This window comes from Takifugu rubripes, unplaced genomic scaffold (assembly GCF_901000725.2).
Source record: "Takifugu rubripes unplaced genomic scaffold, fTakRub1.2, whole genome shotgun sequence".
Classification (NCBI taxonomy): domain Eukaryota; kingdom Metazoa; phylum Chordata; class Actinopteri; order Tetraodontiformes; family Tetraodontidae; genus Takifugu; species Takifugu rubripes.
Genome location: NW_021821648.1, coordinates 41,233 through 68,451, shown reverse-complemented (window position 1 = coordinate 68,451; position 27,219 = coordinate 41,233). Strand labels below are relative to the sequence as shown.

General features: G+C 40.7%; 2 protein-coding genes and 1 long non-coding RNA gene across 4 annotated transcripts in view; all 3 read left to right on the top strand.

The window, feature by feature from the left end:
- The window catches only part of LOC115248675 (interferon-induced very large GTPase 1-like), a 33,114-nt gene extending 16,155 nt beyond the window's left edge, over positions 1-16,959 (top strand). The window contains exon 2 of the mRNA XM_029832431.1: positions 14,971-16,959. Coding sequence (XP_029688291.1) covers positions 14,971-16,352 — 1,382 coding nt within the window. The 3' untranslated portion in view covers positions 16,353-16,959. The remainder of the gene's footprint in view (positions 1-14,970) is intronic.
- On the top strand, positions 387-5,845 carry LOC115248676 (uncharacterized). Of its 2 annotated transcripts, none has more exons than XM_029832432.1 (2): positions 387-430; positions 508-5,845. In XM_029832432.1, the coding sequence occupies exon 2, from the start codon at positions 1,128-1,130 to the stop codon at positions 2,718-2,720; it is 1,593 nt and encodes a 530-aa protein (XP_029688292.1). In that variant the 5' UTR covers positions 387-430; positions 508-1,127; the 3' UTR covers positions 2,721-5,845. Both variants share the same exon structure in this region, with proteins under 2 accessions (XP_029688292.1, XP_029688293.1).
- Positions 11,031-11,815, top strand: LOC115248686 (uncharacterized). The gene is made up of 3 exons (XR_003887463.1): positions 11,031-11,043; positions 11,454-11,491; positions 11,601-11,815. It is a non-coding gene; the product is annotated as an uncharacterized lncRNA (long non-coding RNA).
- Positions 16,960-27,219: the final 10,260 nt, after the last annotated feature.

Here is a 27,219-nt window from a genome sequence, read left to right as displayed (position 1 = left end):
TTCAGAACAACATAATCTATATAATCATTGTTATTTTGCTGCCAATCAGTTGATCTGATAATGATTAACACATAAAACGCTGTAAAAAAAAAAAAAGTCGCCTGTTTACCCGTGGATGCTACTTTATTGCATTTGCATTGAGTTGTTTTAACTGCCATAAATATCATTTATGTTGTCATTTTATGTCTGTAGAATATTTTATTTAACATTGTTTATTTTTATGAATATTTAATTCCTTTATTTAACACATCATACAGGCGGAAGTGGTTTCTGTTCTTTGTTTAGTGACGGACCTTTAATGTGGTACTCCACTTCACGAACTTTTATTTGAGGTAATACTGCAAGAAGAGGAAGTTGCAGAAGACATTCTTTTTAAGACATTTTTCTTTGCTCATGGTGGACTCATTCCCTCAGGGGTGCAGCCAGCGAGGTAATCTGTTTTTCTTATGTTGCGTTTGTACGTGTTGTATATGTGAAACCTGTTTAATTGTGTCTTGTGCTAAACAGTTCGACGGTGGTGATGGTGTTTACGGCGATGTCGTGCCAATAAATCATCTGTGTCAAAAGAACTGTGGTCCGTGCTTCTCTGACGGGAGTGATAGTCGAACTCGAGTCTGCTTCGACGGACCTGCTCGGGCCCAGCAAGGAGGCGCAGACGGCTCGTCAAGAAGGAAAAGCAGATAAGCCGATGTTTAACAAGAAGACACATGTTCAACGGTTTCCCATGAACGTCCACAAGTCAGACACACAAGTTAAAATGCTCTGAAAAGGGACACAAGTCTGGAAAACCACAAGGGACTGTGAAGTTTAGTGACAGTAGTCATAAGTTTAATGAGCAATTAATGTCGTTTACGTTTGATGTCTTATTTGAGCACCTCATTCGTTAAAGGGGTAATCTGTACATTTTGAAAGGTTTGAAATAATTCATGAGCATTTAAGTTTAGTCCTTTAATGCTTGCTTTAAGGGTTAATTAGAAGCAAAATTATCTTTAAGTTTATTGACCTGAGTGCCTCAAGAACATGTTTAGGGCTAAACTGCTTATGTCAGACAAGCTAATGACGTATAGTTAATTTCTAAGTAATTCATTTGTCAAAAGTAAAAACTGTCACTCTGAAGTAGCCTTCAAATGGCAGAACCAGAGCAGATAGATGAGCCTGATGATGCACAAGTAGTCCAGTTTGAAGAGCCTCGTAGAAGTGAAAGAGAAAAAGGAAAAGAATTTCACAAGGAAAAGACTAAAGGGCTACTTCTACGCTTTGACAGCATTTATGACCGCTGGAAAGCTCTCAGCAAGGTTGCTAAAAGGTCTGTAATAAAAGAGGACCCTAGCAACATTCTAGAAGAACATATCAGTACTGTTCAAAGGGAGTTGTCAGAGCTGAATATTGTTTATGATGAATATCGGAGGACTGACAGCCCAGAACATGAAATGCGCCGCAAGATGGATAAGTGTGTATCTGTCACAGGGATTGTGGTTCAGAATGCCCAATTTCAAATGCAAGGAACAGCAGAGAAGATTGTTTGGCCTGATGCTGGTTCTGTATTTGCGTCGTCTGTATCAAGCGGCTCACATTCAGCCTCTAAGTATTCTAAAGCTAATTCTGTTGTCTCTAATGTATCCTCAGCCAAAAGACAAGAAGCTGCAGCAGAATATGCAGCCACACAAGCTGTACTGAAGATTATGGCTGAACAAGAGGGTCACCAAGAGAAACTGCAAAGACTTGAGGTCGAGGACAAGCTGATAGCTGCAGACCAAGAAGCAGCTGCAGTATCTCGCCGTCTACAAGCAGAAAAGGAAGAAACTGAACGCAAAATAGAAAGAGAGAGAAAAGAAGCTGCACTTTTAAAGCAACAAGAAGAAGAAAGTGCAGCAAGAAAAAGGTCAGTCAAAGACTTAAAAAGAGAACTTGAGCGTTTGGAGGAGCTGAAAAGACTGAACTCAGCCAGAGCAAAGCTTCAAGTTTATGATGAAGGTGAGATGCTACACAATACAGAACTATCTACAGATATGCAAGCAACCAATCAGATGAATCCTGTGTATCAACACACACAACAAAGTGATTCAGCTCCAAGACATGTTGTTCAAGATAATTCAGGAGAGCTTGTCAAAGTTTTGGCTGAGGCCATATCAGCAAATAGGCTACCTATCCCAGAGCCTATCATCTTTAGCGGTGATCCACTCAAGTTTAACCACTGGAAGTCATCCTTCCATACACTGATTGAGAGGAAAAATATTCCAGCAGCAGAAAAAATCTTTTTCCTTCAGAAATATGTAGGAGGAGCTGCTAAAGAGGCTTTAGAAGGATATTTTTTGACTGATTCAGAAGACTCGTATCACGCAGCATGGGACTTGCTTAATGAACGATATGGTGAGCCCTTTGTAATTGCTAAAGCCCTCCGAGACAAACTACATGCTTGGTCAAAAATAGGCCCAAAGGAGAGTGCTGAACTGAGAAAGTTTGTGGATTTTTTACGTAACTGTAAATCTGCCATGACCCATAATGAGAGTTTAAATGTTCTTAATGATGGAATTGAGAATCAGAAACTTACTGCCAAGCTACCTGACTGGCTAAGTACCAGATGGAATCGGAAAGCTACTCAGTATCAGCTGGAACACAGAAGGTTCCCAAGCTTTGATTATTTTGTGACTTTCCTAAGCATGGAAGCTAGCATCGCATGTAACCCTATAATTTACAGCAGAGTGAATCTGAGAGACTAAAAGTTAAGAACCAAACCACAGTTGTTTTCAAGAATAGAACTGTTGGTGCAAAGATCCTCACAACTAACACTAGTGAGAAGAGCATAGTCACATGTGTGTTTTGTCAGAAAACAGGACGCAGCTTATATAAGTGCAGAAGATTCATTGAAAGGCCTCTATCTGACAGAGTAAAGTTTATTCAAGTCGAGAAATTGTGTTTTTGATGCTTAAGTCATGGCCATCAATCCAAGAGCTGCAGTAAGCGAATGGTGTGTGACATCTGCTCAAAACGTCACCCTACATGTCTTCATGAAGATCGCTTAAAACAAGAATCAAAGAAAGAAAATTCTGAAGCACAAAGTGTAACCAAAGAAATCACATCTAACAGAGTTGTACAAGACAGTAATAATACTCAGACTTCAACAATTATACCTTTTTATGTATCAACCTCAAGTGATTCAAGCAAGGAAGTTCTCATCTATGCACTGCTTGATTCACAAAGTGACTCGTCATTCATTCTTGAGGATGTGGCAGTTGTTCTAGATGTGAATTCAGAGCAAGTTAAACTGAAACTCTACTATGACATCAAAGAAAACAGTAGTCATATGTAAAAGACTGAAAGACCTACAAATAAGAGAGCTATTCTCCTCTAAGAAAATCACAGTGCCAACAACTTACACTCGTGAATTCATTCCTGCTAATCGCTCACACATTCCAACACCAGAGACTGCCAAGGCATGGCCTCACCTGATGCATCTTGCAGAGCACATTGCTCCACTATTGGAATGCGAGATTGGCCTACTGATCGGTTACAACTGCCCACAAGCACTGATGCCCAGAGAAGTTGTAATTGGGGAAGAGAACCAACCATTTGCTCAGAGAACTGATTTAGGTTGGAGCATAGTGAGTTATGGTGAACAAAAAGAAAATGAGATTGATGCAATTGGTGTAAGTCACCGCATCATTGTAAGGCAGGTAATACCAGCACACAAACCAACAGTCAAGCTCAAGAGTGAAGTTCACTATGTTTGTAACACTCGTATCAAAGAAGTGGTTACTCCAGATGATGTAATCAAAGTGCTGGAATCAGACTTCAGTGAGCGAGTGGGAGAAGAAGCAGTCTTCTCTCAGGAAGATCTCCAGTTCTTGAACAAGCTGAAAGATGGAATCAAACATAAACCGGATGGTCATTATGAAATGCCCTTACCCTTTAAACAAGACAAGCCAGACTTACCCAATAACATGCCATGTGCTGTTCATCGTTTGAAGTGTCTAGAACGAAAGCTCAAGAGAGACAAACAATACTGCATGGATTACATTAACTTCATGCAAGACATCATCACATGTGGTGATGCAGAAAAGGTCCCAGAAGAAGAACTCAACAATCATCCAGCCTGGTATATTCCCCACCATGGGGTATACCACCCTCAAAAGCCTGGGAAAATTGGTGTAGTCTTCGATTGCTCAGCGAGGTTCCAGGACACATAATTGAATGATCACCTTCTTACTGGACCAGATCTAACAAACAGCCGGGTGGGTGTCCTTTGCAGATTCCGTAAGGGCCCTGTTGCTGTTATTTGCGATGTTGAACGAATGTTTCATCAGTTCCATGTGAGACCTGAGGACCAAGACTACTTGAGGTTCTTATGGTGGGAGAATGGTGATCTCGAGTCTCCACCATCAGTTTTTCGGATGAGAGTTCATCTCTTTGGGGCAGCCTCTTCACCTGGGTGTGCCAATTTTGGTCTGAAACACATAGCTCTTGAAGGTCAAGACCAGGTTAGTCAAGACACTGTGAAATTTGTTCAGCAGAATTTTTATGTGGATGATGGGCTTGTTAGTGTGATGTCTGACTCAGAGGCTATCCAGCTTGTCGAAGAAGCTAGGAAGCTTTGCAGTGTAGGCAAGTTGAGGCTACACAAGTTCATCTCCAACAGTGACAAAGTGTTAAAGTCGATACCCAAGGAAGAATGTGCAGAAAGCGTGAAAAACCTGGATATGGCTTTTGGAGAGCCACTGATGGAATGTGCACTCGGCGTGCAGTGGTGCGTCTTCTCTGATGATTTTCAGTTCAGAGTTACTGTCAAGGAACGCCCACTGACCAGAAGAGGCGTGTTATCCACTGTAGCTTCCATCTATGACCCATTAGGGTTTGTTGCACCATTCATCCTCCGTGGAAAACTGCTTTTACAACAAATGTGTCGAGACAAAGTTGACTGGGATGAGCCACTCCCTGAAGAGCTCAGATCACAGTGGGAGTTATGGCTACAAGATCTTCAGAATTTATCTCGTGTAAAAATTAGGAGATGTTACATTCCAGAAAGGTTCACAGATGTTGAGAAGTACAAACTCCATCACTTTTCCGACGCCAGTGTCAAAGGTTATGGTGAGTGTAGTTATCTCAGAGCAGTTAGTGCTGAGGGAGAGGTTCATTGCTCGCTAGTGATGGCGAAAGCGCGTGTTGCTCCCACCAAAGTAACTACTATACCGCGCCTTTAGTTGTCTGCAGCGGTGGTAGCAGCAAAGATGAGTGTCATGCTCAGAAATGAGCTTGATATAGATGGTCTTCAAGAATATTTTTGGACAGACTCCAAGGTCGTTCTTGGATATATAAACAATGATGCCAAAAGGTTTCAAGTGTTTGTCGCAAACAGAATCCAGAGAATTAAGTCCATCACTGATGCTGAGCAATGGCAGTATGTGAAATCTGAAGATAACCCGGCAGATCACGCTTCAAGGGGCCTGATGGCACATCAGCTTGTCAGTTAAAATTGGCTCACTGGCCCAGAATTTCTATGGAAACAGGACCTACCTGCAGGAAATATCAAGGTGGGAGAAATCCAAGATGATGATCCAGAGCTATGGAAAGTTCAGGTTCTAAACACAAAAGCAAAGGAAGAGAAGACTTTGCTTGATTGTTTATCAAAGTTTTCTGACTGGAGAAGAGCTGTGAAAGCCATCGCCTGTCTTAAAAGATATGTACAGCAAAGAAAGGGTCTCAAAGCTAAGACTAATGAAACCACAAACATTGAAGAAAGACAGGAAGCGGAGCTTTTCATTATTAAACTGGTCCAAGAGGAAGCATTCAACTCTGAGATCAAAGGTATAAAGCAATGCAAGGAAGTAAGACCTAAGGATAAAACAAACAACTTACACAAGCTAAGTCCATTCTTGGATGAGCATGGTGTGCTCAGGGTAGGAGGACGTTTGACAAGGTCTAGTCTTCACCCACATGTCAAGCATCCTGTCATTTTGCCTAAGACAAGCCATGTATCTTTTTTACTTATCAAGCATTACCACCAAAAGGTGCATCATCAAGGAAGAGGCATAACTGTAAATGAACTAAGATCGAGTGGAATATGGATCATAGGCTGCAGTAGTGCAGTTGCCTCACACATCCACAAATGTATGATGTGCAGAAAGTACAGAAGAAACACACAAGATCCAAAGATGGCAGATTTGCCAGAAGACAGGATGGAAAGTACTCCTCCATTTACATATTGTGGCTTAGATTGCTTTGGACCATTCTACATGAAGGAAGCAAGAAAAGAACTCAAGAAATATGGTCTCCTTTTTACATGTATGTGTTCAAGAGCCGTACATATAGAAATGTTGGATGATCTTACCACAGATGCTTTCATCAATGCGCTGCACACATTCATTGCAATCCGTGGAAATGTGAGACAGCTGAGATGTGATCAAGGCACAAACTTTGTAGGGGCGAAAAGAGAGTTCATGAATGCAATGAAAGATCTGAACCATGAACAAATGAAGGGATATGGATGTGAGTTCCTAATGAACACCCCATCATCAAGCCATATGGGAGGTGTATGGGAAAGACAAATAAAGACAATCAGAAGTGTTCTCACTGCAATCCTGGATGAATCTGCTAAAAGACTTGACACTGCTTCATTTCGCACATTTCTGTATGAGGTGATGGCTGTTATAAACAGCAGGCCTCTAACAATTGAACACTTAAATGATCCCACAAGTGTCGAACCTTTGACTCCCAACCACATTCTCATGATGAAGTCTAGCATAGTGTATCCCCCTCCTGGTCAATTTGTGAAGCAGGATCTGTATATGCGTAAGAGGTGGCGACAGGTGCAGTTTCTGTCAAATGAGTTTTGGGTTAGGTGGAGGAAAGAATATCTCCTTAATCTTCAGCAGAGACAAATCTGGCAAACAGATAAGAGAGATACAAAGGTTGATGACATAGTTATCATTTGTGAGGACAGTTCTCCAAGAAATCAGTGGAAACTGGCAAGAGTGACAGAAGTGTATCCCAGTGCAGATGGAAAGGTTAGAAAAGTGAAACTGTTAGTCAGTGACTCAACCTTAGACAAACAAGGGAAGCGTAATACTAAGTCAGTGTATCTTGATCGGCCTGTGCAAAAGATTGTTGTATTGGTTGAAGCAGAATAAGTGTCATAGTTCACTTGTTACGTTAAATGTTACGTTAAAACGTAAGGTTGTAGCAAAGGTGTAAAGTGTGTATTGAAATCACAATAACTGATTTGGTGGGAGTTTAACTGCCATAAATATCATTTATGTTGTCATTTTATGTCTGTAGAATATTTTATTTAACATTGTTTATTTTTATGAATATTTAATTCCTTTATTTAACACATCATACAGGCGGAAGTGGTTTCTGTTCTTTGTTTAGTGACGGACCTTTAATGTGGTACTCCACTTCACGAACTTTTATTTGAGGTAATACTGCAAGAAGAGGAAGTTGCAGAAGACATTCTTTTTAAGACATTATTCTTTGCTCATGGTGGACTCATTCCCTCAGGGGTGCAGCCAGCGAGGTAATCTGTTTTTCTTATGTTGCGTTTGTACGTGTTGTATATGTGAAACCTGTTTAATTGTGTCTTGTGCTAAACAGTTCGACGGTGGTGATGGTGTTTACGGCGATGTCGTGCCAATAAATCATCTGTGTCAAAAGAACTGTGGTCCGTGCTTCTCTGACGGGAGTGATAGTTGTTCTTTATCTTTGATTAATGTCCAATGTTTCCCCTCTTGTGGTCAATACGGTAAACTGTTCCTCAACTCCAAGGCCACGCCCTTTACTTCCGGTATTAAAACGTAACAAAACAGTCGAATCGGTTGAAGAGGACACAATTTTTGAACATTCATGATAAACATTATTTCGTAACATGAACCCTTTTCCTGCTTGTAACCACCTAGAGGAAATATATATGTATATGGACAAAATAATGAAAGAAAATAATTTTTTTAAGTCTGCTAGAATACTTACAAATTTATTACTGAACTGTTACAAACCAAACGTGGTTCTTTCAAAAATAAAAACCTTCATGAGTTTGTCAATACTTGTAGTTTTCTTACAGAAAACTCCTGCTATGTTTCAGGAAGTGACGTAGAAGAATATTAGGAACTGTCAGTGGATAAAGAAAGTAAATATAATTCCTACTAGAGCAGACATATCATTAATTACATTTTGCTTCGACCGATTCAGGGGTGTTAATCGCGGGCAAATAACCAATTTAAGGTAAACAGTTAATATTTTTGTATTAGTGCATGCTTGGAATTTGACTTCGCACTTGCTAGCAGCTAGTCAAACAGTTTATTCTATCGTTGATTGTAAAAGAAATATACATAAATAGTAATTATATTCTACAGTTGTGTTTGTGACGGTGAGGCCATGTTAGTGCTAATAATCGGCGGAGTCCTGTATTTTTTTTAAATATGGATTATTTCTCCTTGTTGTTATCGAGTGATTAGAATATCCCGAGTATTCAATTTTAAAGAAGTTTAAATAAAAGTGAAACCAACACACACGGCACACCCACGAACATTGAGAAGACAGGAAGTGACGCAATACGTTACCCAACGGAAGCAGGCCCGACCCTGCTTAGCTTCCCACTAAAGTTGTACATATAAAATAATCACCATCTGAGTTTAATCGGTGCTGAAGGCACACGATAGAGAAGGGGGGTACTGTCATTCAACAGACTAACTTCATGTTATCTTAAAGTCTTTTTGGGTGGATGAAAAAGTGTTAAGGTTTCGGTTTTTACAGGACCCGAAAGCAGGCTAAACGCAGTGATAAAAAGTCCAAAACTAGTCTTTATTGAACAAAATCAAACCGGCAATCCTCCTGGACCGCAGGGAAGCACTCGTCCAGTCTTCCGGGGCGCACAAAGAGCTCCAGAGCGGACCCAACACAGGAGTCAAGTCCTGCGCGTTCTCTAGTCCAGCAGGGCGGCGTGGAGACCTCAAACGAGCTGGGCTGGGGTGGGGTGGGGTGGGGGAAACACCCAAACTCTCCGACGGTAGAACAGGCGCCCTCCCAGGCTTATCCGGGTGGGCGGAGTAGAAGTCTCGGAGGAGGCTGTTGTCCAGTATGAAACGGCGGGGGACCCACGATCGCGTACCCCTCCCAGTCGACCAGGAACTGGAACTCTCGTCCTCGGTGACGGACATCCAGGATGCTCCGGACTGTGTCGGCAGGACCCCATCCACAACACGGGGGGGAGGGACCAGATCCGACTCAGCGACCGGCTTCACCTTGGAGACGTGGAAACTTTTATGTGACAACATGGGCTTCCTGCTTATCTGACTATCTAAACTAGGTTAACTAGTCTTGAATGATCCGAATTTGTTTGAAATCCTAAAGAGCAAGAATGGCATAAATTGGAAAAGATGAAAAGAGACTGATTGTAGAGATTTACTGTTTTCTATATACCGTAATATGTGTGGTCAAAGGCAGGTGAGGAAGATATTGAAAAAATGGTTTATCAGCCTACATAAAAAAGACCTTGTGAAGCCTCCAAAACCCCTAATTTTACTTATTCTTGAAGAGAAATCCAATGCTGTTGAGTTCACCATGGGGAAGTATAGAATTACTCTGAAAGACAGAGGCCCCATGATTCCTTTCAGCTTGAGTCCGGGGGTGAGGTCTCTGGAATCAGGTCGGATGGAGTCTGCAAAAAGGGAAAAGCTTCTGCAAAGAAGGTGATGGATTTAATCAAGGAACATGATGTTTCTGAGATTAAAGAGAAATTCCTTCTTTGTCGAGGTGATCTGTGGCAGACTGAAAAATTAGTGACAGTGACCCTGCAACAATAAAAAAAATTAACAGTTTTCATTTACAAAAGTAAAGCTCACAATATAATGAAGTTATTTTTTAATAAAATGTGTGTCCCAGAGGCAGAATTTGAATGTGCAAATAATGCCGTTAAGTGCAGCTGATCAAATGCTGAATAATCTACTCTGTTCAGTTTATTTATTTATTAGTCTGATGTGTTATTAACTTTGAAAAATAGTTCTTGAACTATCTCTCATGAGACTGAATTGACTGTCATGATCTGCCTAGAAATGACATCCAGAACCACAGCCAACTGGGAAACGGTTGAACCGAGCTTTACGTGGATCCACTTCCCATCTTTTTCCGAACCTTTTATTGTGTATTTAGGCTCTCCCTCCCCAAAATCCAGTGTTTCCTCTCACCTGTTTTGAACCATTTCTCTCCACATTCTGGTCTTTACCAGAACGTTACAGGTCAATTTTGTTTAAAGGTTAACTTGTATTTTACAGGAGGTGACCCACTGGTGCTCCAGGACTTATGGGATTCTAAAATCAAGATGTCTTCAAGTGATGAAGGTAATTTTTTAAGTTTTGAAAACTATTGTACACCTCAGTTACATCAGTGTAGTGATGAAATAGTAAAAGTATTGAAGTCAATATATAAAGTTGAGATTTATTAGGTTTATTTTATTTTTCTTCTGTATATTAAGATCAAAGTTCTCTGTGTATTTTGTTTCAGTGGCAGCTGAACTCACACTTGTGTTAGTTGGTGACACCAATTCCATGAAGACAGGATCACAAAACATCTTATTTGACCATGACATGGAGCAGATTTCAGAGGGACTGTACGACTTATGTGGTCGTCACATCTCAGTCATTAATCTGCTCGGTCACCAAAACAGTGAAACGTGTCAGTTGAATAAAGGCGTTCATGCCTTTATTTTACTGGTGTCCAACAGTCATCATGAAAGCTCTTATAGAGCAAGACGTCAGTGGTTAGAGAAAGCTTTTGGAGAGGAATCGTTGCCATATTTGCTGACAGTTGTGACTCACGAGTCTGATGAACAATGTAAAAGTGCGTTGACAAACCTGAAAAGAGACGATAGTTTTAATGACAAAAGATACCACACATGCAAAAAAGGTATGCCAGACGAAACAGAAATCTTGGCACTGTTGGAAAAGGTAGACGTCATGGTCCAAGAAAATAATCCCAGCTGTTACACCCGACCCAAGTGTGAGGGAGCCCATGAAGAAGACAAGATCAAGTCCTCAGAGTTCCAGGGAAATCAACAAGGTAAGTTCAACAGAGAGAGAGAGAGATGAAATAAGTGTAAATTACTCAGTTACATTGAACAGCAAAAACAATCCCTCCAGCAATGTAATTAAAACTAATTTGAAAAGAATCTCAAATTTCACTGCAACATTTTAAGAGAGGTGCCAGAAAATCCACCATTTTGGACAGCAACACTCAGGTTGGACTGTTAATATTGAGACACTTTCCCATTAAGGTGAATCAAACGTTCGTTGAGTTTTGAAAATAAGCTGTGGCTTGAATCTCCTGCAAAGGTCACTGTTACACATGTATTACATGGTAATAAAGTCAGTATCAACAAAGGTTCAGACTTCAGATGGTTCATCACGTTAAACTGTTCCTGTCTCATCTCGTTCTGACTTGGTAATAATCACATTTTAAATATGTTTCAGATTCTTTACATCCAGCTGTGGATGAAACCAGGAGAAAGGTAAAAAAAAACTTCTAAATTCAGACACAGGAACAGTTCATTCACATTCTGCAGTATTGTGCTACCTCGGGCTTCACAACATGCACAATTCTCTGCTTATTTGTAGCAGTTGCCCAAGTCGTCTGATGAGTCTCCTATGAAGACACCAGAAGCTGAATTCTCCAGTCTCCTGGGAAGACTTTGCCTTCAAGACTTCAAGTACAGACAGAAGCTGACTCCTGCTGACTTCCTTAAAATACGTCCACCTCTGAAACAGGAGCCTGGCACATGTGAGAAGGATGTTGTTCTTATGTTTTCACAGAAGTTGATGTTGTTAGACTACACAGCCAGATATATTCCTATCACACAAGATGATCCAGATCCAGGACAGTCAGATCTTGTTCCACAGTCCAGCACTGTTGAGGCAGAAAAAGATGTTTTTGCTGCATTTTTTTGTGTTCCAGACAGTAGTGAATTAAAACAGCAAAGTGTGCATCCCATGGACATACAAATGGCACTTTTTCACTGCTCAGACAGCTTTTTAAAGCAGAATCTAATAACTAAATTATCCCAGTGTCAGTACGCCCTACCTTTGCTTGTTCCTGACCCAGTCACGATGGATATCCAATGTCCATTGTGGACTTTCAGACAAATAAAGAAAACATGGAAAACAACAGGAAACCAAGATAATTCAAACACTGTCACATTGAAGACTGTGCCAATCTGCAACGCCAAGACACCCATGGTGTCATTTTTCCGCCTGGGTTCACTGTCGCTCTCCAAGTCTCAGCTGATAAACAATTTGATCAGCAGCCGTCATAACACCTTCTACCACAGAGACTGCCAGGGAAGCACCAAAACTCGCCATTTGATGGAAGGAGTAGCAGAGATTGCCTGGTACTGCCCTGCTGGTAAATCCAACGATGCGTTCACTGACTGCACTGCTTTCTGTAACCTTCACGGTGATGCTCGGCTTCTCAAAAAGCAGCGCAGCATACTGAGTGAAAAATCCTCAGTCACTGTTGTTCTCATCTCTGCTCGGAGTAAAAGTGACATAAACTTTATCGAAGACCTCATGAAGTCTACAAAGCCTCTAATTTTACTTATTGTTGAAGAGAAATCCAATACCGTTCAGTTCACCAAGGGGAAGTATTCAATTGGTCTGAAAGACAGAGGCCAGTCAAATGTTTCTGAAGAGTTGAAAAGAATCATTCAAAATATTCTAGCTGGACCCCATGATTCCTTTCAGCTTGAGTCCATGGCTGCGGTCTCTGGAATCAGGCTGGATGAAGAAGACAAAGCCTGCCAAAAGGGAAAAGCTGCTGCAGAAAAGGTGATGGATTTAATCAAGGGACGTGATGTTTCTGCGATTAAAGAGAAATTCCTCACTTGTCAAGGTGAAATGTGGCAGAAGTGGTGTGACACAAACAAGAAACAGTATCGCCTCAAAGACCAAGCTGGGATGGATAAAAGCCAAAAGCAGCAGAAACTGAAAGAAATTAGAGAAAGTCAATGTAGGGATTTTTGTGGTGAACTTGTAAATGTATTTGTTGAAGGCATCTCATCTCTGACACCCAGTGAGAAAGAGTATTTCCTGAAATGGACCCAGCTCTTAATAGACGACCTCACCACAGAGAATGTCTCTTCAATTCTCCAAAACTATCATGGCACATGGTCAGAGGTGTTGATGTTGAAAGAGAAAACAGAGCAGTCCGATCAGCTCACAGCAAAGCAACAGGAGCTTGAACAAATATCAGAGAAACTACATAAAGCAACGTTCGGCTTGGAGCACATCTATAGAGAAATGGGTCAGATCTATGAAGCCCATGCATCTCTGCAGAAACAACCACTGACAGGACAAACAGACTGGTCCCAGTACCCTGAACTGGCTGCAGAGCTGATGATATCAGGGCACCCAATCGAGCTGATGGATGGCGATGCAGGTCATGTGCCTATAACATGGATCCCAAGACTTTTAGAAGAAGTCATCCAAAAACTGGGTGACAAGAGAGTTTTTGTTTTGTCCGTTTTAGGCATCCAGAGCAGTGGAAAATCAACAATGCTGAATGCCATGTTTGGATTACAGTTTGCAGTGAGTGTTGGCAGATGCACAAAAGGTGCATTTATGCAGCTGCTCAAAGTGTCAGACGAGATGAGGGACCTCCTGAAGTTTGATTATGTTCTGGTGGTGGACACTGAAGGACTTTGTGCTCTTGAGCTAGCAGGTGATAGTACTCTTCATCGTGACAATGAACTGGCCACATTTGTCATAGGTCTGGGAAACATGACACTGATCAACGTCTTTGGAGAGAACCCCTCTGAGATGCAAGATGTTTTGCAAATTGTCGTCCAGGCTTTCATGAGGATGAAGGTCGTTAAACTTTCTCCCAGCTGTGTGTTTGTTCACCAGAATGTTGCAGATGTAGCAGCTGCAGAAAAGAGCATGGAGGGAAGGCGACGTCTGCAAGAAAAACTGGACAAGATGGTTCAACTAGCTGCAGAAGAGGAGGTTTATGACGCTCAAAGATTCAGTAGTGTCATTTCATTTAATGTGCAGGAAGATGTCAAATACTTTGCCCAGTTGTGGGAGGGAAGCCCACCCATGGCTCCTCCCAATCCAGGTTACAGTGAAAGCATCCAAGATCTGAAGAACTTTATCATCTCTAAAGCTTCACAGTCCACTGGGATTACTTTATCACAGTTCAAAAGCAAAGTTCAGGACCTGTGGAATGCTCTGTTGAATGAAAACTTTGTTTTCAGCTTCAAGAACACTTATGAAATATCAGTGTACAGAAAACTTGAGGTAGCGTATGGGAACTGGACCTGGACCCTGAGAAACAAGATGTTGGCTGTTGAAAACCAGCTTTACGTCAAAATTGAAAACGGAAAAGTTGACAAAATCAGTCACCCTGATCTTCATAACCAACTCAACGAAGCATGGGAAAAAATAACAAAAAGTATGACAGATTATTTTGACAAGGATGGAGACAGTGAAGTACTGGCTCAGTGGCGAAGCCGGTTTGAGACCAAAATCAAAGAGTTTCTTGATGGAATGGTGGAGCAAGTTGCAAAAAAATTAAATGCTGTTATCCAACAGAAAGAAGCTTGTAAAAAACTTGATGAAAGGAAGACAGAGCTTGAGAAAATCCTGCTACAGAAGAGCAAAGAGCTCGCTGTGACGTTAAAGGACAAAGATGAAGAGGAACTTCAGAAACACTTTAACTCTCTTTGGACTGAATGGATTTCAGAACTAACAGCACACACAAAACCGATTGCTGATATCAACATAGCAGACGATGTAACAGTCGTTCTGATGGAGCTCGGTTTTGAATGGAAAATGATTCATCAAAAAAAGACCAGCGGCAGTTACAAACAAATCCCAGAGGCTGGAAATTACAGCTGTTATGTGACTAGAAAGCACAATAATCAAGACGAAGACCAAGTAAAAGAATATGCACGAATACGTTTTGAACGAGCTAGACAATTTTTCATGAACGGAGGTCTTTCTAATGAGGAACAGAAACTGATCAGAGACTTGATCAGTGCCGTTGAAGAAGAGGCTCTCACAACAATACAAGCCAAACAAGTGGCAATAACAGGCTATAATATTACATACTTGCATGAAGTAGGCAAAAATGTAATAAAAGAAGTGGAAGCCTTTCACTCTGGGAAGAAATTCACTCTGAACAAAGAGTTTAGTATTAAGCTGGTTTTGTATGTATGTGACAGATTAAAGAACTGGCTCGAAAACTCCCACAAAAAATTCAAACACAACAACGATGTATCCATTTATGCTGAAAGCAAGAAACCACAATTCTTTAAAGCTTTCAAAGCCTTCTGCAAAGACAGCTCATCATCTGTGGTCTTTGGAGGATTGATCTGTGACCAACTGAAGGGTTCCACCATCGAGGCCTCCTATATCGACTCAGCCACAAATCTAGCTGATGAGATGAGATGTAACCATCCAGTGTTCAATGGGAACAGGACGAACCTGGAGAAGCACATGATGAAATTGTTGGCTGAGGATGAAGACTTTGATGGTTTCATGACCTACATCCATACACCGAAGAAATATATGAAGACATTCATTGGAAAAGAAGTAGAGAAATACATCAAAGACAATAGAGATGAGGTACAAAATATTCTCAAGAGGAATGTTGAAAACATCACAAAGCTTCTGATAAAAGCTTTGCACAATGCAACAAAAGCAGTAAAAACACAGAGAGGAAACATTGAGATGTGGGTGAAAGAATTTTCCAGGCTGACTCAGCATAAGGTTAAATTGAGTATTAGTTGTGAAAGTTTCAGTGACATAGACAATTTTGACTTTCTTGAAGAGCAGATAGAAACAGGTCTCACATCCAACAAGGAGATGATGGGAGATCTCTCACCTGATGAGATCAAGAAATACAGGCTGCAGCCTGATCAGATCCTGATTGACCAGCTGTGTAACTGCTGCTGGGTCACTTGTCCATTCTGTTCAGCTGTTTGCACCAACACGGTAAAGGACCACAGTCCTGACAAACACAGCGTCCCTTTTCACAGACCCACTGGGGTCAACAGTTTCCGATATCGTGACACCAATATTTTTGTCGTTGATTCCTGCACAACTTTGGTTGCGAGTGACTGGGTCTTCTGCCCTGATCATGATCCAGATGTGTCCATACCTTACAAGCAATATCAAACAGCTGGAGAGTGGTATGCCTCATGGGAGATTACTTCTGATGGATCATTGCTGCCTTTTTGGAAATGGTTCACCTATCGATTTCAAAAGGAGCTTGAGAAGCGCTACGGCTTACGTTTCACTGGGAAAGGAGAAATCCCCAATAACTGGGGAGAAATTAAGAAAGAAGATGCCATCAAAAGTCTGGATGAACTGTAGCCTCAAACACAAGCCTATGGTGGAGAACTGGAGGGTTGGTTGAAATCTTGGAGCAACAGCAACACTGAGCATGAAGCTATTCTCCAGTCTTTTGATGCAGAGTGGAAGGGAAGAGAAAACTGCTGACAAAATACTTTTGTTTCCCTTTACAGCAGTATACATTCTTCATATAAAGCCTGCTTTAGAAGTGTTGCTATGATGATGTCTTGAAAAAATTCTATGTAAATTCTATAAAAATTGGATGTAAATTGAGTGACAGGATTTGACAAAATGATTTGAAAATGTTGGGTTTCAAAATTCATGTATGATGTTTTGCTTTGAATGAAAAGGCAAAATGTTTTGGCTTCATTAAAGAAAGATAAGAGATTCATCTCTTTTGATTAGCTGGACTTTAAATCTAGTTTGCAATTGTGCTTAAATTAAATAATCACCTTTGTGTTAGTTTTTGTTCTCACCTTTCATCAAATTGGGAAGGATCTTAGAAATCTGTTTTTTCTAGTTTTACACTTGTTTTTGTGTTCAGTTGTATTCAGAACTATAAAGTCACTTGCTGTCATCAGTAAATGTTAATTATCATGTTAATAATTCCAACATGTTGGCTTCACCTGCAGGTGAGGATCAAAGTGGGCAGGATGAAATATTATCCTCATTATTATCATCAACAGTTTAAAGGCTGTAAAATTAGGAACATTTTCAATAATAAATATATTACAGAATAATTAAAGTGTTGATTGATTTCTTTTTTACACACATTTTCTGTTGATATAAGAGCTGTCAGATTAATCAGGAATTGCCCTTTTTTTTTTACATTTCTTCCCTATTTTATTGGATTGGGGATGGATGGAAATGAAAGTGAACAGTTCAGCACTGATGTCCTTCAGCAAGGCCTCTACACCACCAGCCTCCTGCAGACATCAAGCATCGAGCATGGCTGGACACAGATTTGAACGGACCCACAAGATGCTACCAACGTCCTTTTTGACTCTTTTAGTTCTGATTGAAGGGGTTTAGCTAAGGTCTCAGCTTTTGATACACTGATGAGTTAAATGTATTTTTTAGTCAGCTCAAATTTCAACCTGCTCGGGATCCACTGGTAAAAAATACACATACACATTTGTGTATGAGCAAATATTCAGTGATCAAAAGCAGAACTCAACTTGGTTCAAATTTGACAGACCCTGTAAAATCGAACCTACAATGTCAAACATTTTTTCTTGTCCTATTTAGCTCCTTTTTGATCAACTACTTGGCTTAAAAAAGGAAACACACAACGATCTGAGATTTAAATGGTTTATGTTTCTCTGTCCTTGTGAATATTTTATGGAATCGTAACCATCTAAATCCTGTTAGTGATTATTGCCCTCCAGTGGAAGAGTCTGACCATGTAAGTATCTCTTAGCAGATCTTCAAAGATGTCAGTTTGAAGTCTCCACCAATCCTGATGTAACTGATGACATCAACACTCTCCTGGTTTGGAAACTTGAATTCATGGTCATCGGGAATTTCCACTTCAAACACATCTCCAGCCAGCTTCAACACAATCTGAAGAAGAAAACAGAATAAATTAGAATGAAATGAGGTTCTGCTCCAGGCTGGTTATCACGATGTGATTGAGGGAATAGGTCTGCATTTCTTTCTATAAACTGTGGCAGCTTTTAGGACAAAACATGACAACAACTCTCAACAAATCTCTCTTACCTTGGCTTCCTTGCCTCTGTGTAAGGGGTTGGGTGTTTCCCTTCTCACTTCACCGCAACACCCAGCTGTCTTTCAGTTAAAAACCAGAACAGATCCATCAGCGTTGTCATGGAAACGAGGGTTAAAATGGAGTGCCAGGTCATTTGCATCATTGCCATTTGGGAGGCAGGATGCGGTCAGGCAAGGAACAGGACTCCCCTAGGGGGAATAGACAAGAAAGGGCACCTGGCTTGACTTTTCAAGAGCCTGTGCGACAGATTAGAGTGAAGTTAAAGTGACTAAAAAACAGAGCCCACCTGGTCTGATACAAGTGGGTGTTAGACGAGAAAAAAAGTGAGCTCTTCCTTCATTTTCTGCAGTATTGCAGTACTTCTCTTCACAACATGCATGATTCTCTGATTATTTGGACAGAAGATGACTCCTAGTGACTTCCTTAAAATATTTCAACCTCTGAAACAGGAGCCTGACTCATGTAAGAAGGATCTCGCTCTTACTTTTCTACAGAAGCTGATGTTGTTAGAGGTCACCTTGATATCAATGCTCTTGTGTTTGGAAACTTGGAAACAGGAATTTCCAGAATAAAATGAGGTTTTGCTCAAGGCTGGTTGTCAATATGTGATTGAGGAAATAGGTCTTTGTTTGTGGCAGCTTCTAGGACAAAACATGATGACATTTCTCAGCAACTCTCTCTTACCTTACCTTACCTTACCTCCTACCTCTTGTTTGATCCCAAATGAGATTATTAATCTGTATATTTTTAATATATTTATAAATAATATTAAAAGACTATACATATATTACATGAAAACATATCACAACAAATACAGGTTTGATTAAATATTAAAGCATTATACAGTTCTTTAAAAAACAAAAAAAGTAAAAACCCGACAGTCACATTTCAGCTGAAACACACTTCGCTTATTTATTTTCTTATTTTTTTGCCAAATGTAAAGGTTACTCGATTGCATAACCTCAGTGGACCGAATCTTTGAGAATCTCCTCATTGTTATCAGCCTTTTGTACTCATTTATTTGGCTTCTGCTCATTTTTGCTTAGTTCTAATTAGAGCAGAAAGTAGATGAGCTGCGCTTATCAAATGGGTGTCATCAGCAGATGATGACCTCAGTCAGGAGGTAAAGTTGTTTGGTTTGTTCCCTGTATATAGTGTACAAGTAGACAGACGTACTGAAATATGCTAATTGCGACAGGTATACCTTCTTGATTTGTTTCTAGTCCCTACATCTGTGATCATGACAGGACATTTTAAGATGGGTGTTTCTGGGGAGGGTCCCTAGCAGGGGCTTATGGACACCTCAGATTCAGTAGATCTCAGCCCTCGTCACCAAGGTATTGAACCTGATCGACAACCTTGACTGACTACCGATTTACAGCAGCAATTTATTGCTGCTCCTACAGAAGGGGTTCTGGATCATTGAACTAAAGATCAGCTTCTAAAAATCACAATGGCATGCAAAATCAAACTGGCTCTGGCAGTGGTTTGAGAAGAGGAGATGCGAAAAACGTCTCAAAGGCAAACTGTTTGTAGAGTTACAACAGCATTGCCTGTTTTATTTTCAATCACGACAAACTTTTTCTGACCTGTAATACAGCAAAATGTATCTAAGTAAAATGCACAAGGTGTTTAACTCTGTCAAAAAGATCATTGTACCCAGATTGTGAATTGGAGTTTGCCTGTGCTTTATGACTTGTGTCAGTGGATAATGATCACCTGTCCTCGTGTCTGCTGAGTCACAAGCTTTAAGAGAAAAGGAGCTGAATTTTACTTTCACTTGTGGCTCACGCAAAAACAAGAGTTCACTGAATGGCTAAAATGCACAGTGTGATCTCATGTAAAGCAACAGCAGAACCTAATCCATCGGATCAGCCTCCTTTGTTCCATGGTTCACCTCTGATGCTAAATAGGGAGAAACTGTATATTCTTAAGTTGTGCATATAAAATAATCACCATCTGAGATTCATCGGTGCTGAAGGCACACGAAAGAGAAGGTGAGTGTTCTCATTCAACAGACTAACAAAATTGATATTATGCAAATATGCCATTAATGACTTCTAAATTTGAGGTCTGAGTAAAGAGCTACACACACAAAATTCCAACTATCTTCAATCATTTATTCAAACTTGACACTTTGTGACAACATGGGCTTTCTGCTTATCTGACTATCTAAACTAGTCTTGAATGATCCGAATTTGAAATCCTAAAGAGCAAGAACGGCATGAATTGGAAAAGATGATTTACTGTTTTCTGTATAATATGTGTGGTCAAAGGCAGGTGGGGAAGATATAAAAAAATAGTTTATCAGCCTACATAAAAAAGACCTTGTGAAGCCTCCAAAACCCCTAATTAGAGAAATCTAATGCTGTTGAGTTCACCAAGGGGAAGTATAGAATTACTCTGAAAGACAGAGACCCCATGATTCCTTTCAGCTTGAGTCCAGGGGTGAGGTCTCTGGAATCAGGTCGGATGGAGTCTGCAAAAAGGGAAAAGCTTCTGCAAAGAAGGTGATGGATTTAATCAAGGAACATGATGTTTCTGAGATTAAAGACAAATTCCTTCTTTGTCGAGGTGATCTGTGGCAGACTGCAAAATTAGTGACAGTGACCCTGCAACAATAAAAAAAAAAAGTTTTCATTTACAAAAGTAAAGCTAACAATATAATGAAGTTATTTTTTAATAAAATGTGTGTCCCAGAGGCAGAATTTGAACGTGCAAATAATGCCGTTAAGTGCAGCTGATCAAATGCTGAATAATCTACTCTGTTCAGTTTATTTATTTATATGTCTGATGTGTTATTAACTTTGAAAAATAGTTCTTGAACTATTTCTCATGAGACTGAATTGACTGTCATGATCTGCCTATAAATGACATCCAGAACCACAGCCAACTGGGAAACGGTTGAACCGAGCTTTACGTGGATCCACTTCCCATCTTTTTCTGAACCTTTTATTGTGTATTTAGGCTCTCCCTCCCCAAAATCCAGTGTTTCCTCTCACCTGTTTTGAACCATTTCTCTCCACATTCTGGTCTTTACCAGAACGTTACAAGTCAATTTTATTTAAAGGTTAACTTGTATTTTACAGGAGGTGACCCACTGGTGCTCCAGGACTTATGGGATTCTAAAATCAAGATGTCTTCAAGTGATGAAGGTAATTTTTTAAGTTTTAAAAACTATTGTACACCTCAGTTACATCAGTGTAGTGATGAAATAGTAAAAGTATTGAAGTCAATATATAAAGTTGAAATTTATTAGGTTTATTTTATTTTTCTTCTGTATATTAAGATCAAAGTTCTCTGTGTATTTTGTTTCAGTGGTAGCTGAACTCACACTTGTGTTAGTTGGTGACACCAATTCCATGAAGACAGGATCACAAAACATCTTATTTGACCATGACAAGCAAGCAAATGTGGACCAGATTTCAGAGGGACTGTACGACTTATGTGGTCGTCACATCTCAGTCATTAATCTGCTCGGTCACCAAAACAGTGAAACGTGTCAGTTGAATAAAGGCGTTCATGCCTTTATTTTACTGGTGTCCAACAGTCATCATGAAAGCTCTTATAGAGCAGGACGTCAGTGGTTAGAGAAAGCTTTTGGAGAGGAATCGTTGCCATATTTGCTGACAGTTGTGACTCACGAGTCTGATGAACAATGTAAAAGTGCGTTGACAAACCTGAAAGGAGACGATAGTTTTAATGACAAAAGATACCACACATGCAAAAAAGGTATGACAGACCAAAGAGAAATGGTGACACTGTTGGAAAAGGTAGACGTCATGGTCCAAGAAAATAATCCCAGCTGTTACACCCGACCCAAGTGTGAGGGAGCCCATGAAGAAGACAAGATCAAGTCCTCAGAGTTCCAGGGAAATCAACAAGGTAAGTTTGACAGAGAGAGAGAGGGAGATGAAATAAGTGTAAATTACTCAGTTACAATGAGCAGCAAAAACAATCCTTCCAGCAATGTAATTAAAACTAATCTAAAAAGAATCTCAAATTTCACTGCAACATTTTAAGAGAGGAAATCCACCATTTTGGACAGCAACAATCAGGTTGGACTGTTAATATTGTGACACTTTCCCATTAAGGTAAATCAAACGTTCATTGAGTCTTGAAAATAAGATGTGGCTTGAATCTCCTGCAAAGGTCACTGTTACACATGTATTACATGGTAATAAAGTCAGTATCAACAAAGGTTTAAACTTCAAACTTGTTCTGACTTTGTGATAATCACATTTTAAATATGTTTCAGATTCTTTACATTCAGCTATGGATGAAACCAGGAGAAAGGTAAAAAAAAAAAAACCCTCTAAATTCAGACGCAGGAACAGTTCATTCACATTCTGCAGTATTGTGCTACCTCTGGCTTCACAACATGCACAATTCTCTGCTTATTTGTAGCAGCTGCCCAAGTCGTCTGATGAGTCTACTATGAAGACACGAGAAGCTGAATTCTCCAGTCTCCTGGGAAGACTTTGCCTTCAAGACAAGTACAGACAGAAGCTGACTCCTGCTGACTTCCTTAAAATACGTCCACCTCTGAAACAGGAGCCTGGCACATGTGAGAAGGATGTTGTTCTTATGTTTTCACAGAAGTTGATGTTGTTAGACTACACAGCCAGATATATTCCTATCACACAAGATGATCCAGATCCAGGACAGTCAGATCTTGTTCCACAGTCCAGCACTGTTGAGGCAGAAAAAGATGTTTTTGCTGCATTTCTTTATATGCCAGACAGTAGTGAATCAAAACAGCAAAGTGTGCATCCCATGGACATACAAATGGCACTTTTTCACTGCTCAGACAGCTTTTTAAAGCAGAATCTAATAACTAAATTATCCCAGTGTCAGTACGCCCTACCTTTGCTTGTTCCTGACCCAGTCACGATGGATATCCAATGTCCATTGTGGACTTTCAGACAAATAAAGAAAACATGGAAAGCAACAGGAAACCAAGATAATTCAAACACTGTCACATTGAAGACTGTGCCAATCTGCAACGCCACGACACCCATGGTGTCATTTTTCCGCCTGGGTTCACTGTCGCTCTCCAAGTCTCAGCTGATAAACAATTTGATCAGCAGCCGTCATAACACCTTCTACCACAGAGACTGCCAGGGAAGCACCAAAACTCGCCATTTGATGGAAGGAGTAGCAGAGATTGCCTGGTACTGCCCTGCTGGTAAATCCAACGATGCGTTCACTGACTGCACTGCTTTCTGTAACCTTCACGGTGATGCTCGGCGTCTCGAAAAGCAGTGCAGCATACTGAGTGAAAAATCCTCAGTCACTGTTGTTCTCGTCTCTGCTCGGAGTGAAAGTGACAGAAACCTTATTGAAGACCTCATGAAGTCTACAAAGCCTCTAATTTTACTTATTGTTGAAGAGAAATCCAATACTGTTCAGTTCACCAAGGGGAAGTATTCAATTGGTCTGAAAGACAGAGGCCAGTCAAATGTTTCTGAAGAGTTGAAAAGAATCATTCAAAATATTCTAGCTGGACCCCATGATTCCTTTCAGCTTGAGTCCATGGCTACGGTCTCTGGAATCAGGCTGGATGAAGAAGACGAAGCCTGCCAAAAGGGAAAAGCTGCTGCAGAGAAGGTGATGGATTTAATCAAGGGACATGATGTTTCTGCGATTAAAGAGAAATTCCTCACTTGTCAAGGTGAAATGTGGCAGAAGTGGTGTGACACAAACAAGAAACAGTATCGCCTCAAAGACCAAGCTGAGATGGATAAAAGCCAAAAGCAGCAGAAACTGAAAGAAATTAGAGAAATTCAATGTAGGAATTTTTGTGGTGAACTTGTAAATGTATTTGTTGAAGGCATCTCATCTCTGACGCCCAGTGAGAAAGAGTATTTCCTGAAATGGACCCAGCTCTTAATAGACGACCTCACCACAGAGAATGTCTCTTCAATTCTCCAAAACTATGATGGCACATGGTCAGAGGTGTTGATGTTGAAAGAGAAAACGGAGCAGTCCGATCAGCTCAGAGCAAAGCAACAGGAGCTTGAACAAATATCAGAGAAACTACATAAAGCAACGTTCGGCTTGGAGCACATCTATAGAGAAATGGGTCAGATCTATGAAGCCCATGCATCTCTGCAGAAACAACCACTGACAGGACAAACAGACTGGTCCCAGTACCCTGAACTGGCTGCAGAGCTGATGATATCAGGTCACCCAATCGAGCTGATGGATGGTGATGCAGGTCATGTGCCTATAACATGGATCCCAAGACTTTTAGAAGAAGTCATCCAAAAACTGGGTGACAAGAGAGTTTTTGTTTTGTCCGTTTTAGGCATCCAGAGCAGTGGAAAATCAACAATGCTGAATGCCATGTTTGGATTACAGTTTGCAGTGAGTGCTGGCAGATGAACAAAAGGTGCATTTATGCAGCTGCTCAAAGTGTCAGACGAGCTGAGGGACCTCCTGAAGTTTGATTATGTTCTGGTGGTGGACACTGAAGGACTTCGTGCTCTTGAGCTAGCAGGTCATAGTGCTCTTCATCGTGACAATGAACTGGCCACATTTGTTGTAGGTCTGGGAAACATGACACTGATCAACGTCTTTGGAGAGAACCCCTCTGAGATGCAAGATGTTTTGCAAATTGTCGTCCAGGCTTTCATGAGGATGAAGGTCGTTAAACTTTCTCCCAGCTGTGTGTTTGTTCACCAGAATGTTGCAGATGTAGCAGCTGCAGAAAGGAACATGGAGGGAAGGCGACGTCTGCAAGAAAAACTGGACAAGATGGTTCAACTAGCTGCAGAAGAGGAGGTTTATGACGCTCAAAGCTTTAGTAGTGTCATTTCATTTAATGTGCATGAAGATGTCAAATACTTTGCCCAGTTGTGGGAGGGAAGCCCACCCATGGCTCCTCCCAATCCAGGTTACAGTGAAAGCATCCAAGATCTGAAGAACTTTATCATCTCTAGATCTTCACAGTCCACTGGGATTACTTTATCACAGTTCAAAAGCAAAGTTCAGGACCTGTGGAATGCTCTGTTAAATGAAAACTTTGTTTTCAGCTTCAAGAACACTTATGAAATATCAGTGTACAGAAAACTTGAGGTAGCGTATGGGAACTGGACCTGGACCCTGAGAAACAAGATGTTGGCTGTTGAAAACCAGCTTCACGTTAAAATTGAAAACGGAACAGTTGACAAAATCAGTCACCCTGATCTTCATAACCAACTTAATGAAGCATGGGAAAAAATAACAAAAAGTCTGACAGATTATTTTGACAAGGATGGAGACAGTGAAGTACTGGCTCAGTGGCAAAGCCGGTTTGAGACCAAAATCAAAGAGTTTCTTGATGGAATGGTGGAGCAAGTTGCAAAAAAATTAAATGCTGTTATCCAACAGAAAGAAGCTTGTAAAAAACTGGATGAAAAGAAGACAGAGCTTGAGAAAAACCTGCTACAGAAGAGCAAAGAGCTCGCTCTGACGTTCAAGGACAAAGATGAAGAGGAACTTCAGAAACACTTTAACTCTCTTTGGAGTGAATGGATTTCACAACTAACAGCACACACAAAACCGATTGCCAATATCAACATAGCAGACGATGTAACAGTCGTTCTGATGGAGCTCGGTTTTGAATGGCAAATGATTGATCAAACAAAGACCAGTGGCAGTTACAAAGAAATCCCAGAGGCTGGAAATTACAGCTGTTATCTGACTAGAAAGCACAATAATCACGACGAAGGCGAAGTAAAAAAATATTTCCGGATACATTTTGAATGGGCCAAACAATTTTTCATGAGCGGAGGTCTTTCTAATGAGGAACAGAAACTGATCAGAGACTTGATCAGTGCCGTTGAAGAAGAGGCTCTCACAACAATACAAGCCAAACAAGTGGCAATACCAGGCTATAATATTACATACTTGCATGAAGTAGGCAAAAATGTAATAAAAGCAGTGGAAGCCTTTCACTCTGGGAAGAAATTCACTCTGAACAAAGAGTTTAGTATTGAGCTGGTTTTGTATGTATGTGACAGATTAAAGAGCTGGCTCGAAGACTCCCACAAAAAATTCAAACACAGCAACGATGTATCCATTTATGCTGAAAGCAAGAAACCACAATTCTTTAAAGCTTTCAAAGCCTTCTGCAAAGACAGCTCATCATCTGTGGTCTTTGGAGGATTGATCTGTGACCAACTGAAGGATTCCACCATTGAGGCCTCCTGTATCGACTCAGCCACAAATCTAGCTGATGAGATGAGATGTAACCATCCAGTGTTCAATGGGAACAGGACGAACCTGGAGAAGCACATGATGAAATTGTTGGCTGAGAATGAAGACTTTGATGGTTTCATGACCTACATCCATACACCGAAGAAATATATGGAGACATTCATTGGAAAAGAAGTAGAGAAATACATCAAAGACAATAGAGATAAGGTACAAAATATTCTCAGGAGGAATGTTGAAAACATCACAAAGCTTCTGATAAAAGCTTTGCACGATGCAACAAAAGCAGTAAAAACACAGAGAGGAAACATTGAGATGTGGGTGAAAGAATTTTCCAGGCTGACTGAGCATAAGGTTAAATTGAGTATTAGTTGTGAAGGTTTCAGTGACATAGACAATTGTGACTTTCTTGAAGAGCAGATAGAAACAGGTCTCACATCCAACAAGGAGATGATGGGAGATCTCTCACCTGATGAGATCAAGAAATACAGGCTGCAGCCTGATCAGATCCTGATTGACCAGCTGTGTAACTGCTGCTGGGTCACTTGTCCATTCTGTTCAGCTGTTTGCACCAACACGGTAAAGGACCACAGTCCTGACAAACACAGCGCCCCTTTTCACAGACCCACTGGGGTCAACGGCAGAAGGTTTAGTGGCACAAATAATATCGTCGTTGAGTCCTGCACAACTTTGGTTGCGAGTGACTGGGTCTTCTACCCTCATCATGATTCAGATGTGACCATACCTTACAAACAATATCAAACAGCTGGAGAGATGTTTGCCTCATGGGAGATTACTTCTGATGGATCATTGCTGCCTTTTTGGAAATGGTTCATCTGTCGATTTCAAAAGGAGCTTGAGAAGCGCTACGACTTACGTTTCACTGGGAAAGGAGAAATCCCCAATAACTGGGGAGAAATTAAGAAAGAAGATGCCATCAAAAGTCTGGATGAACTGTAG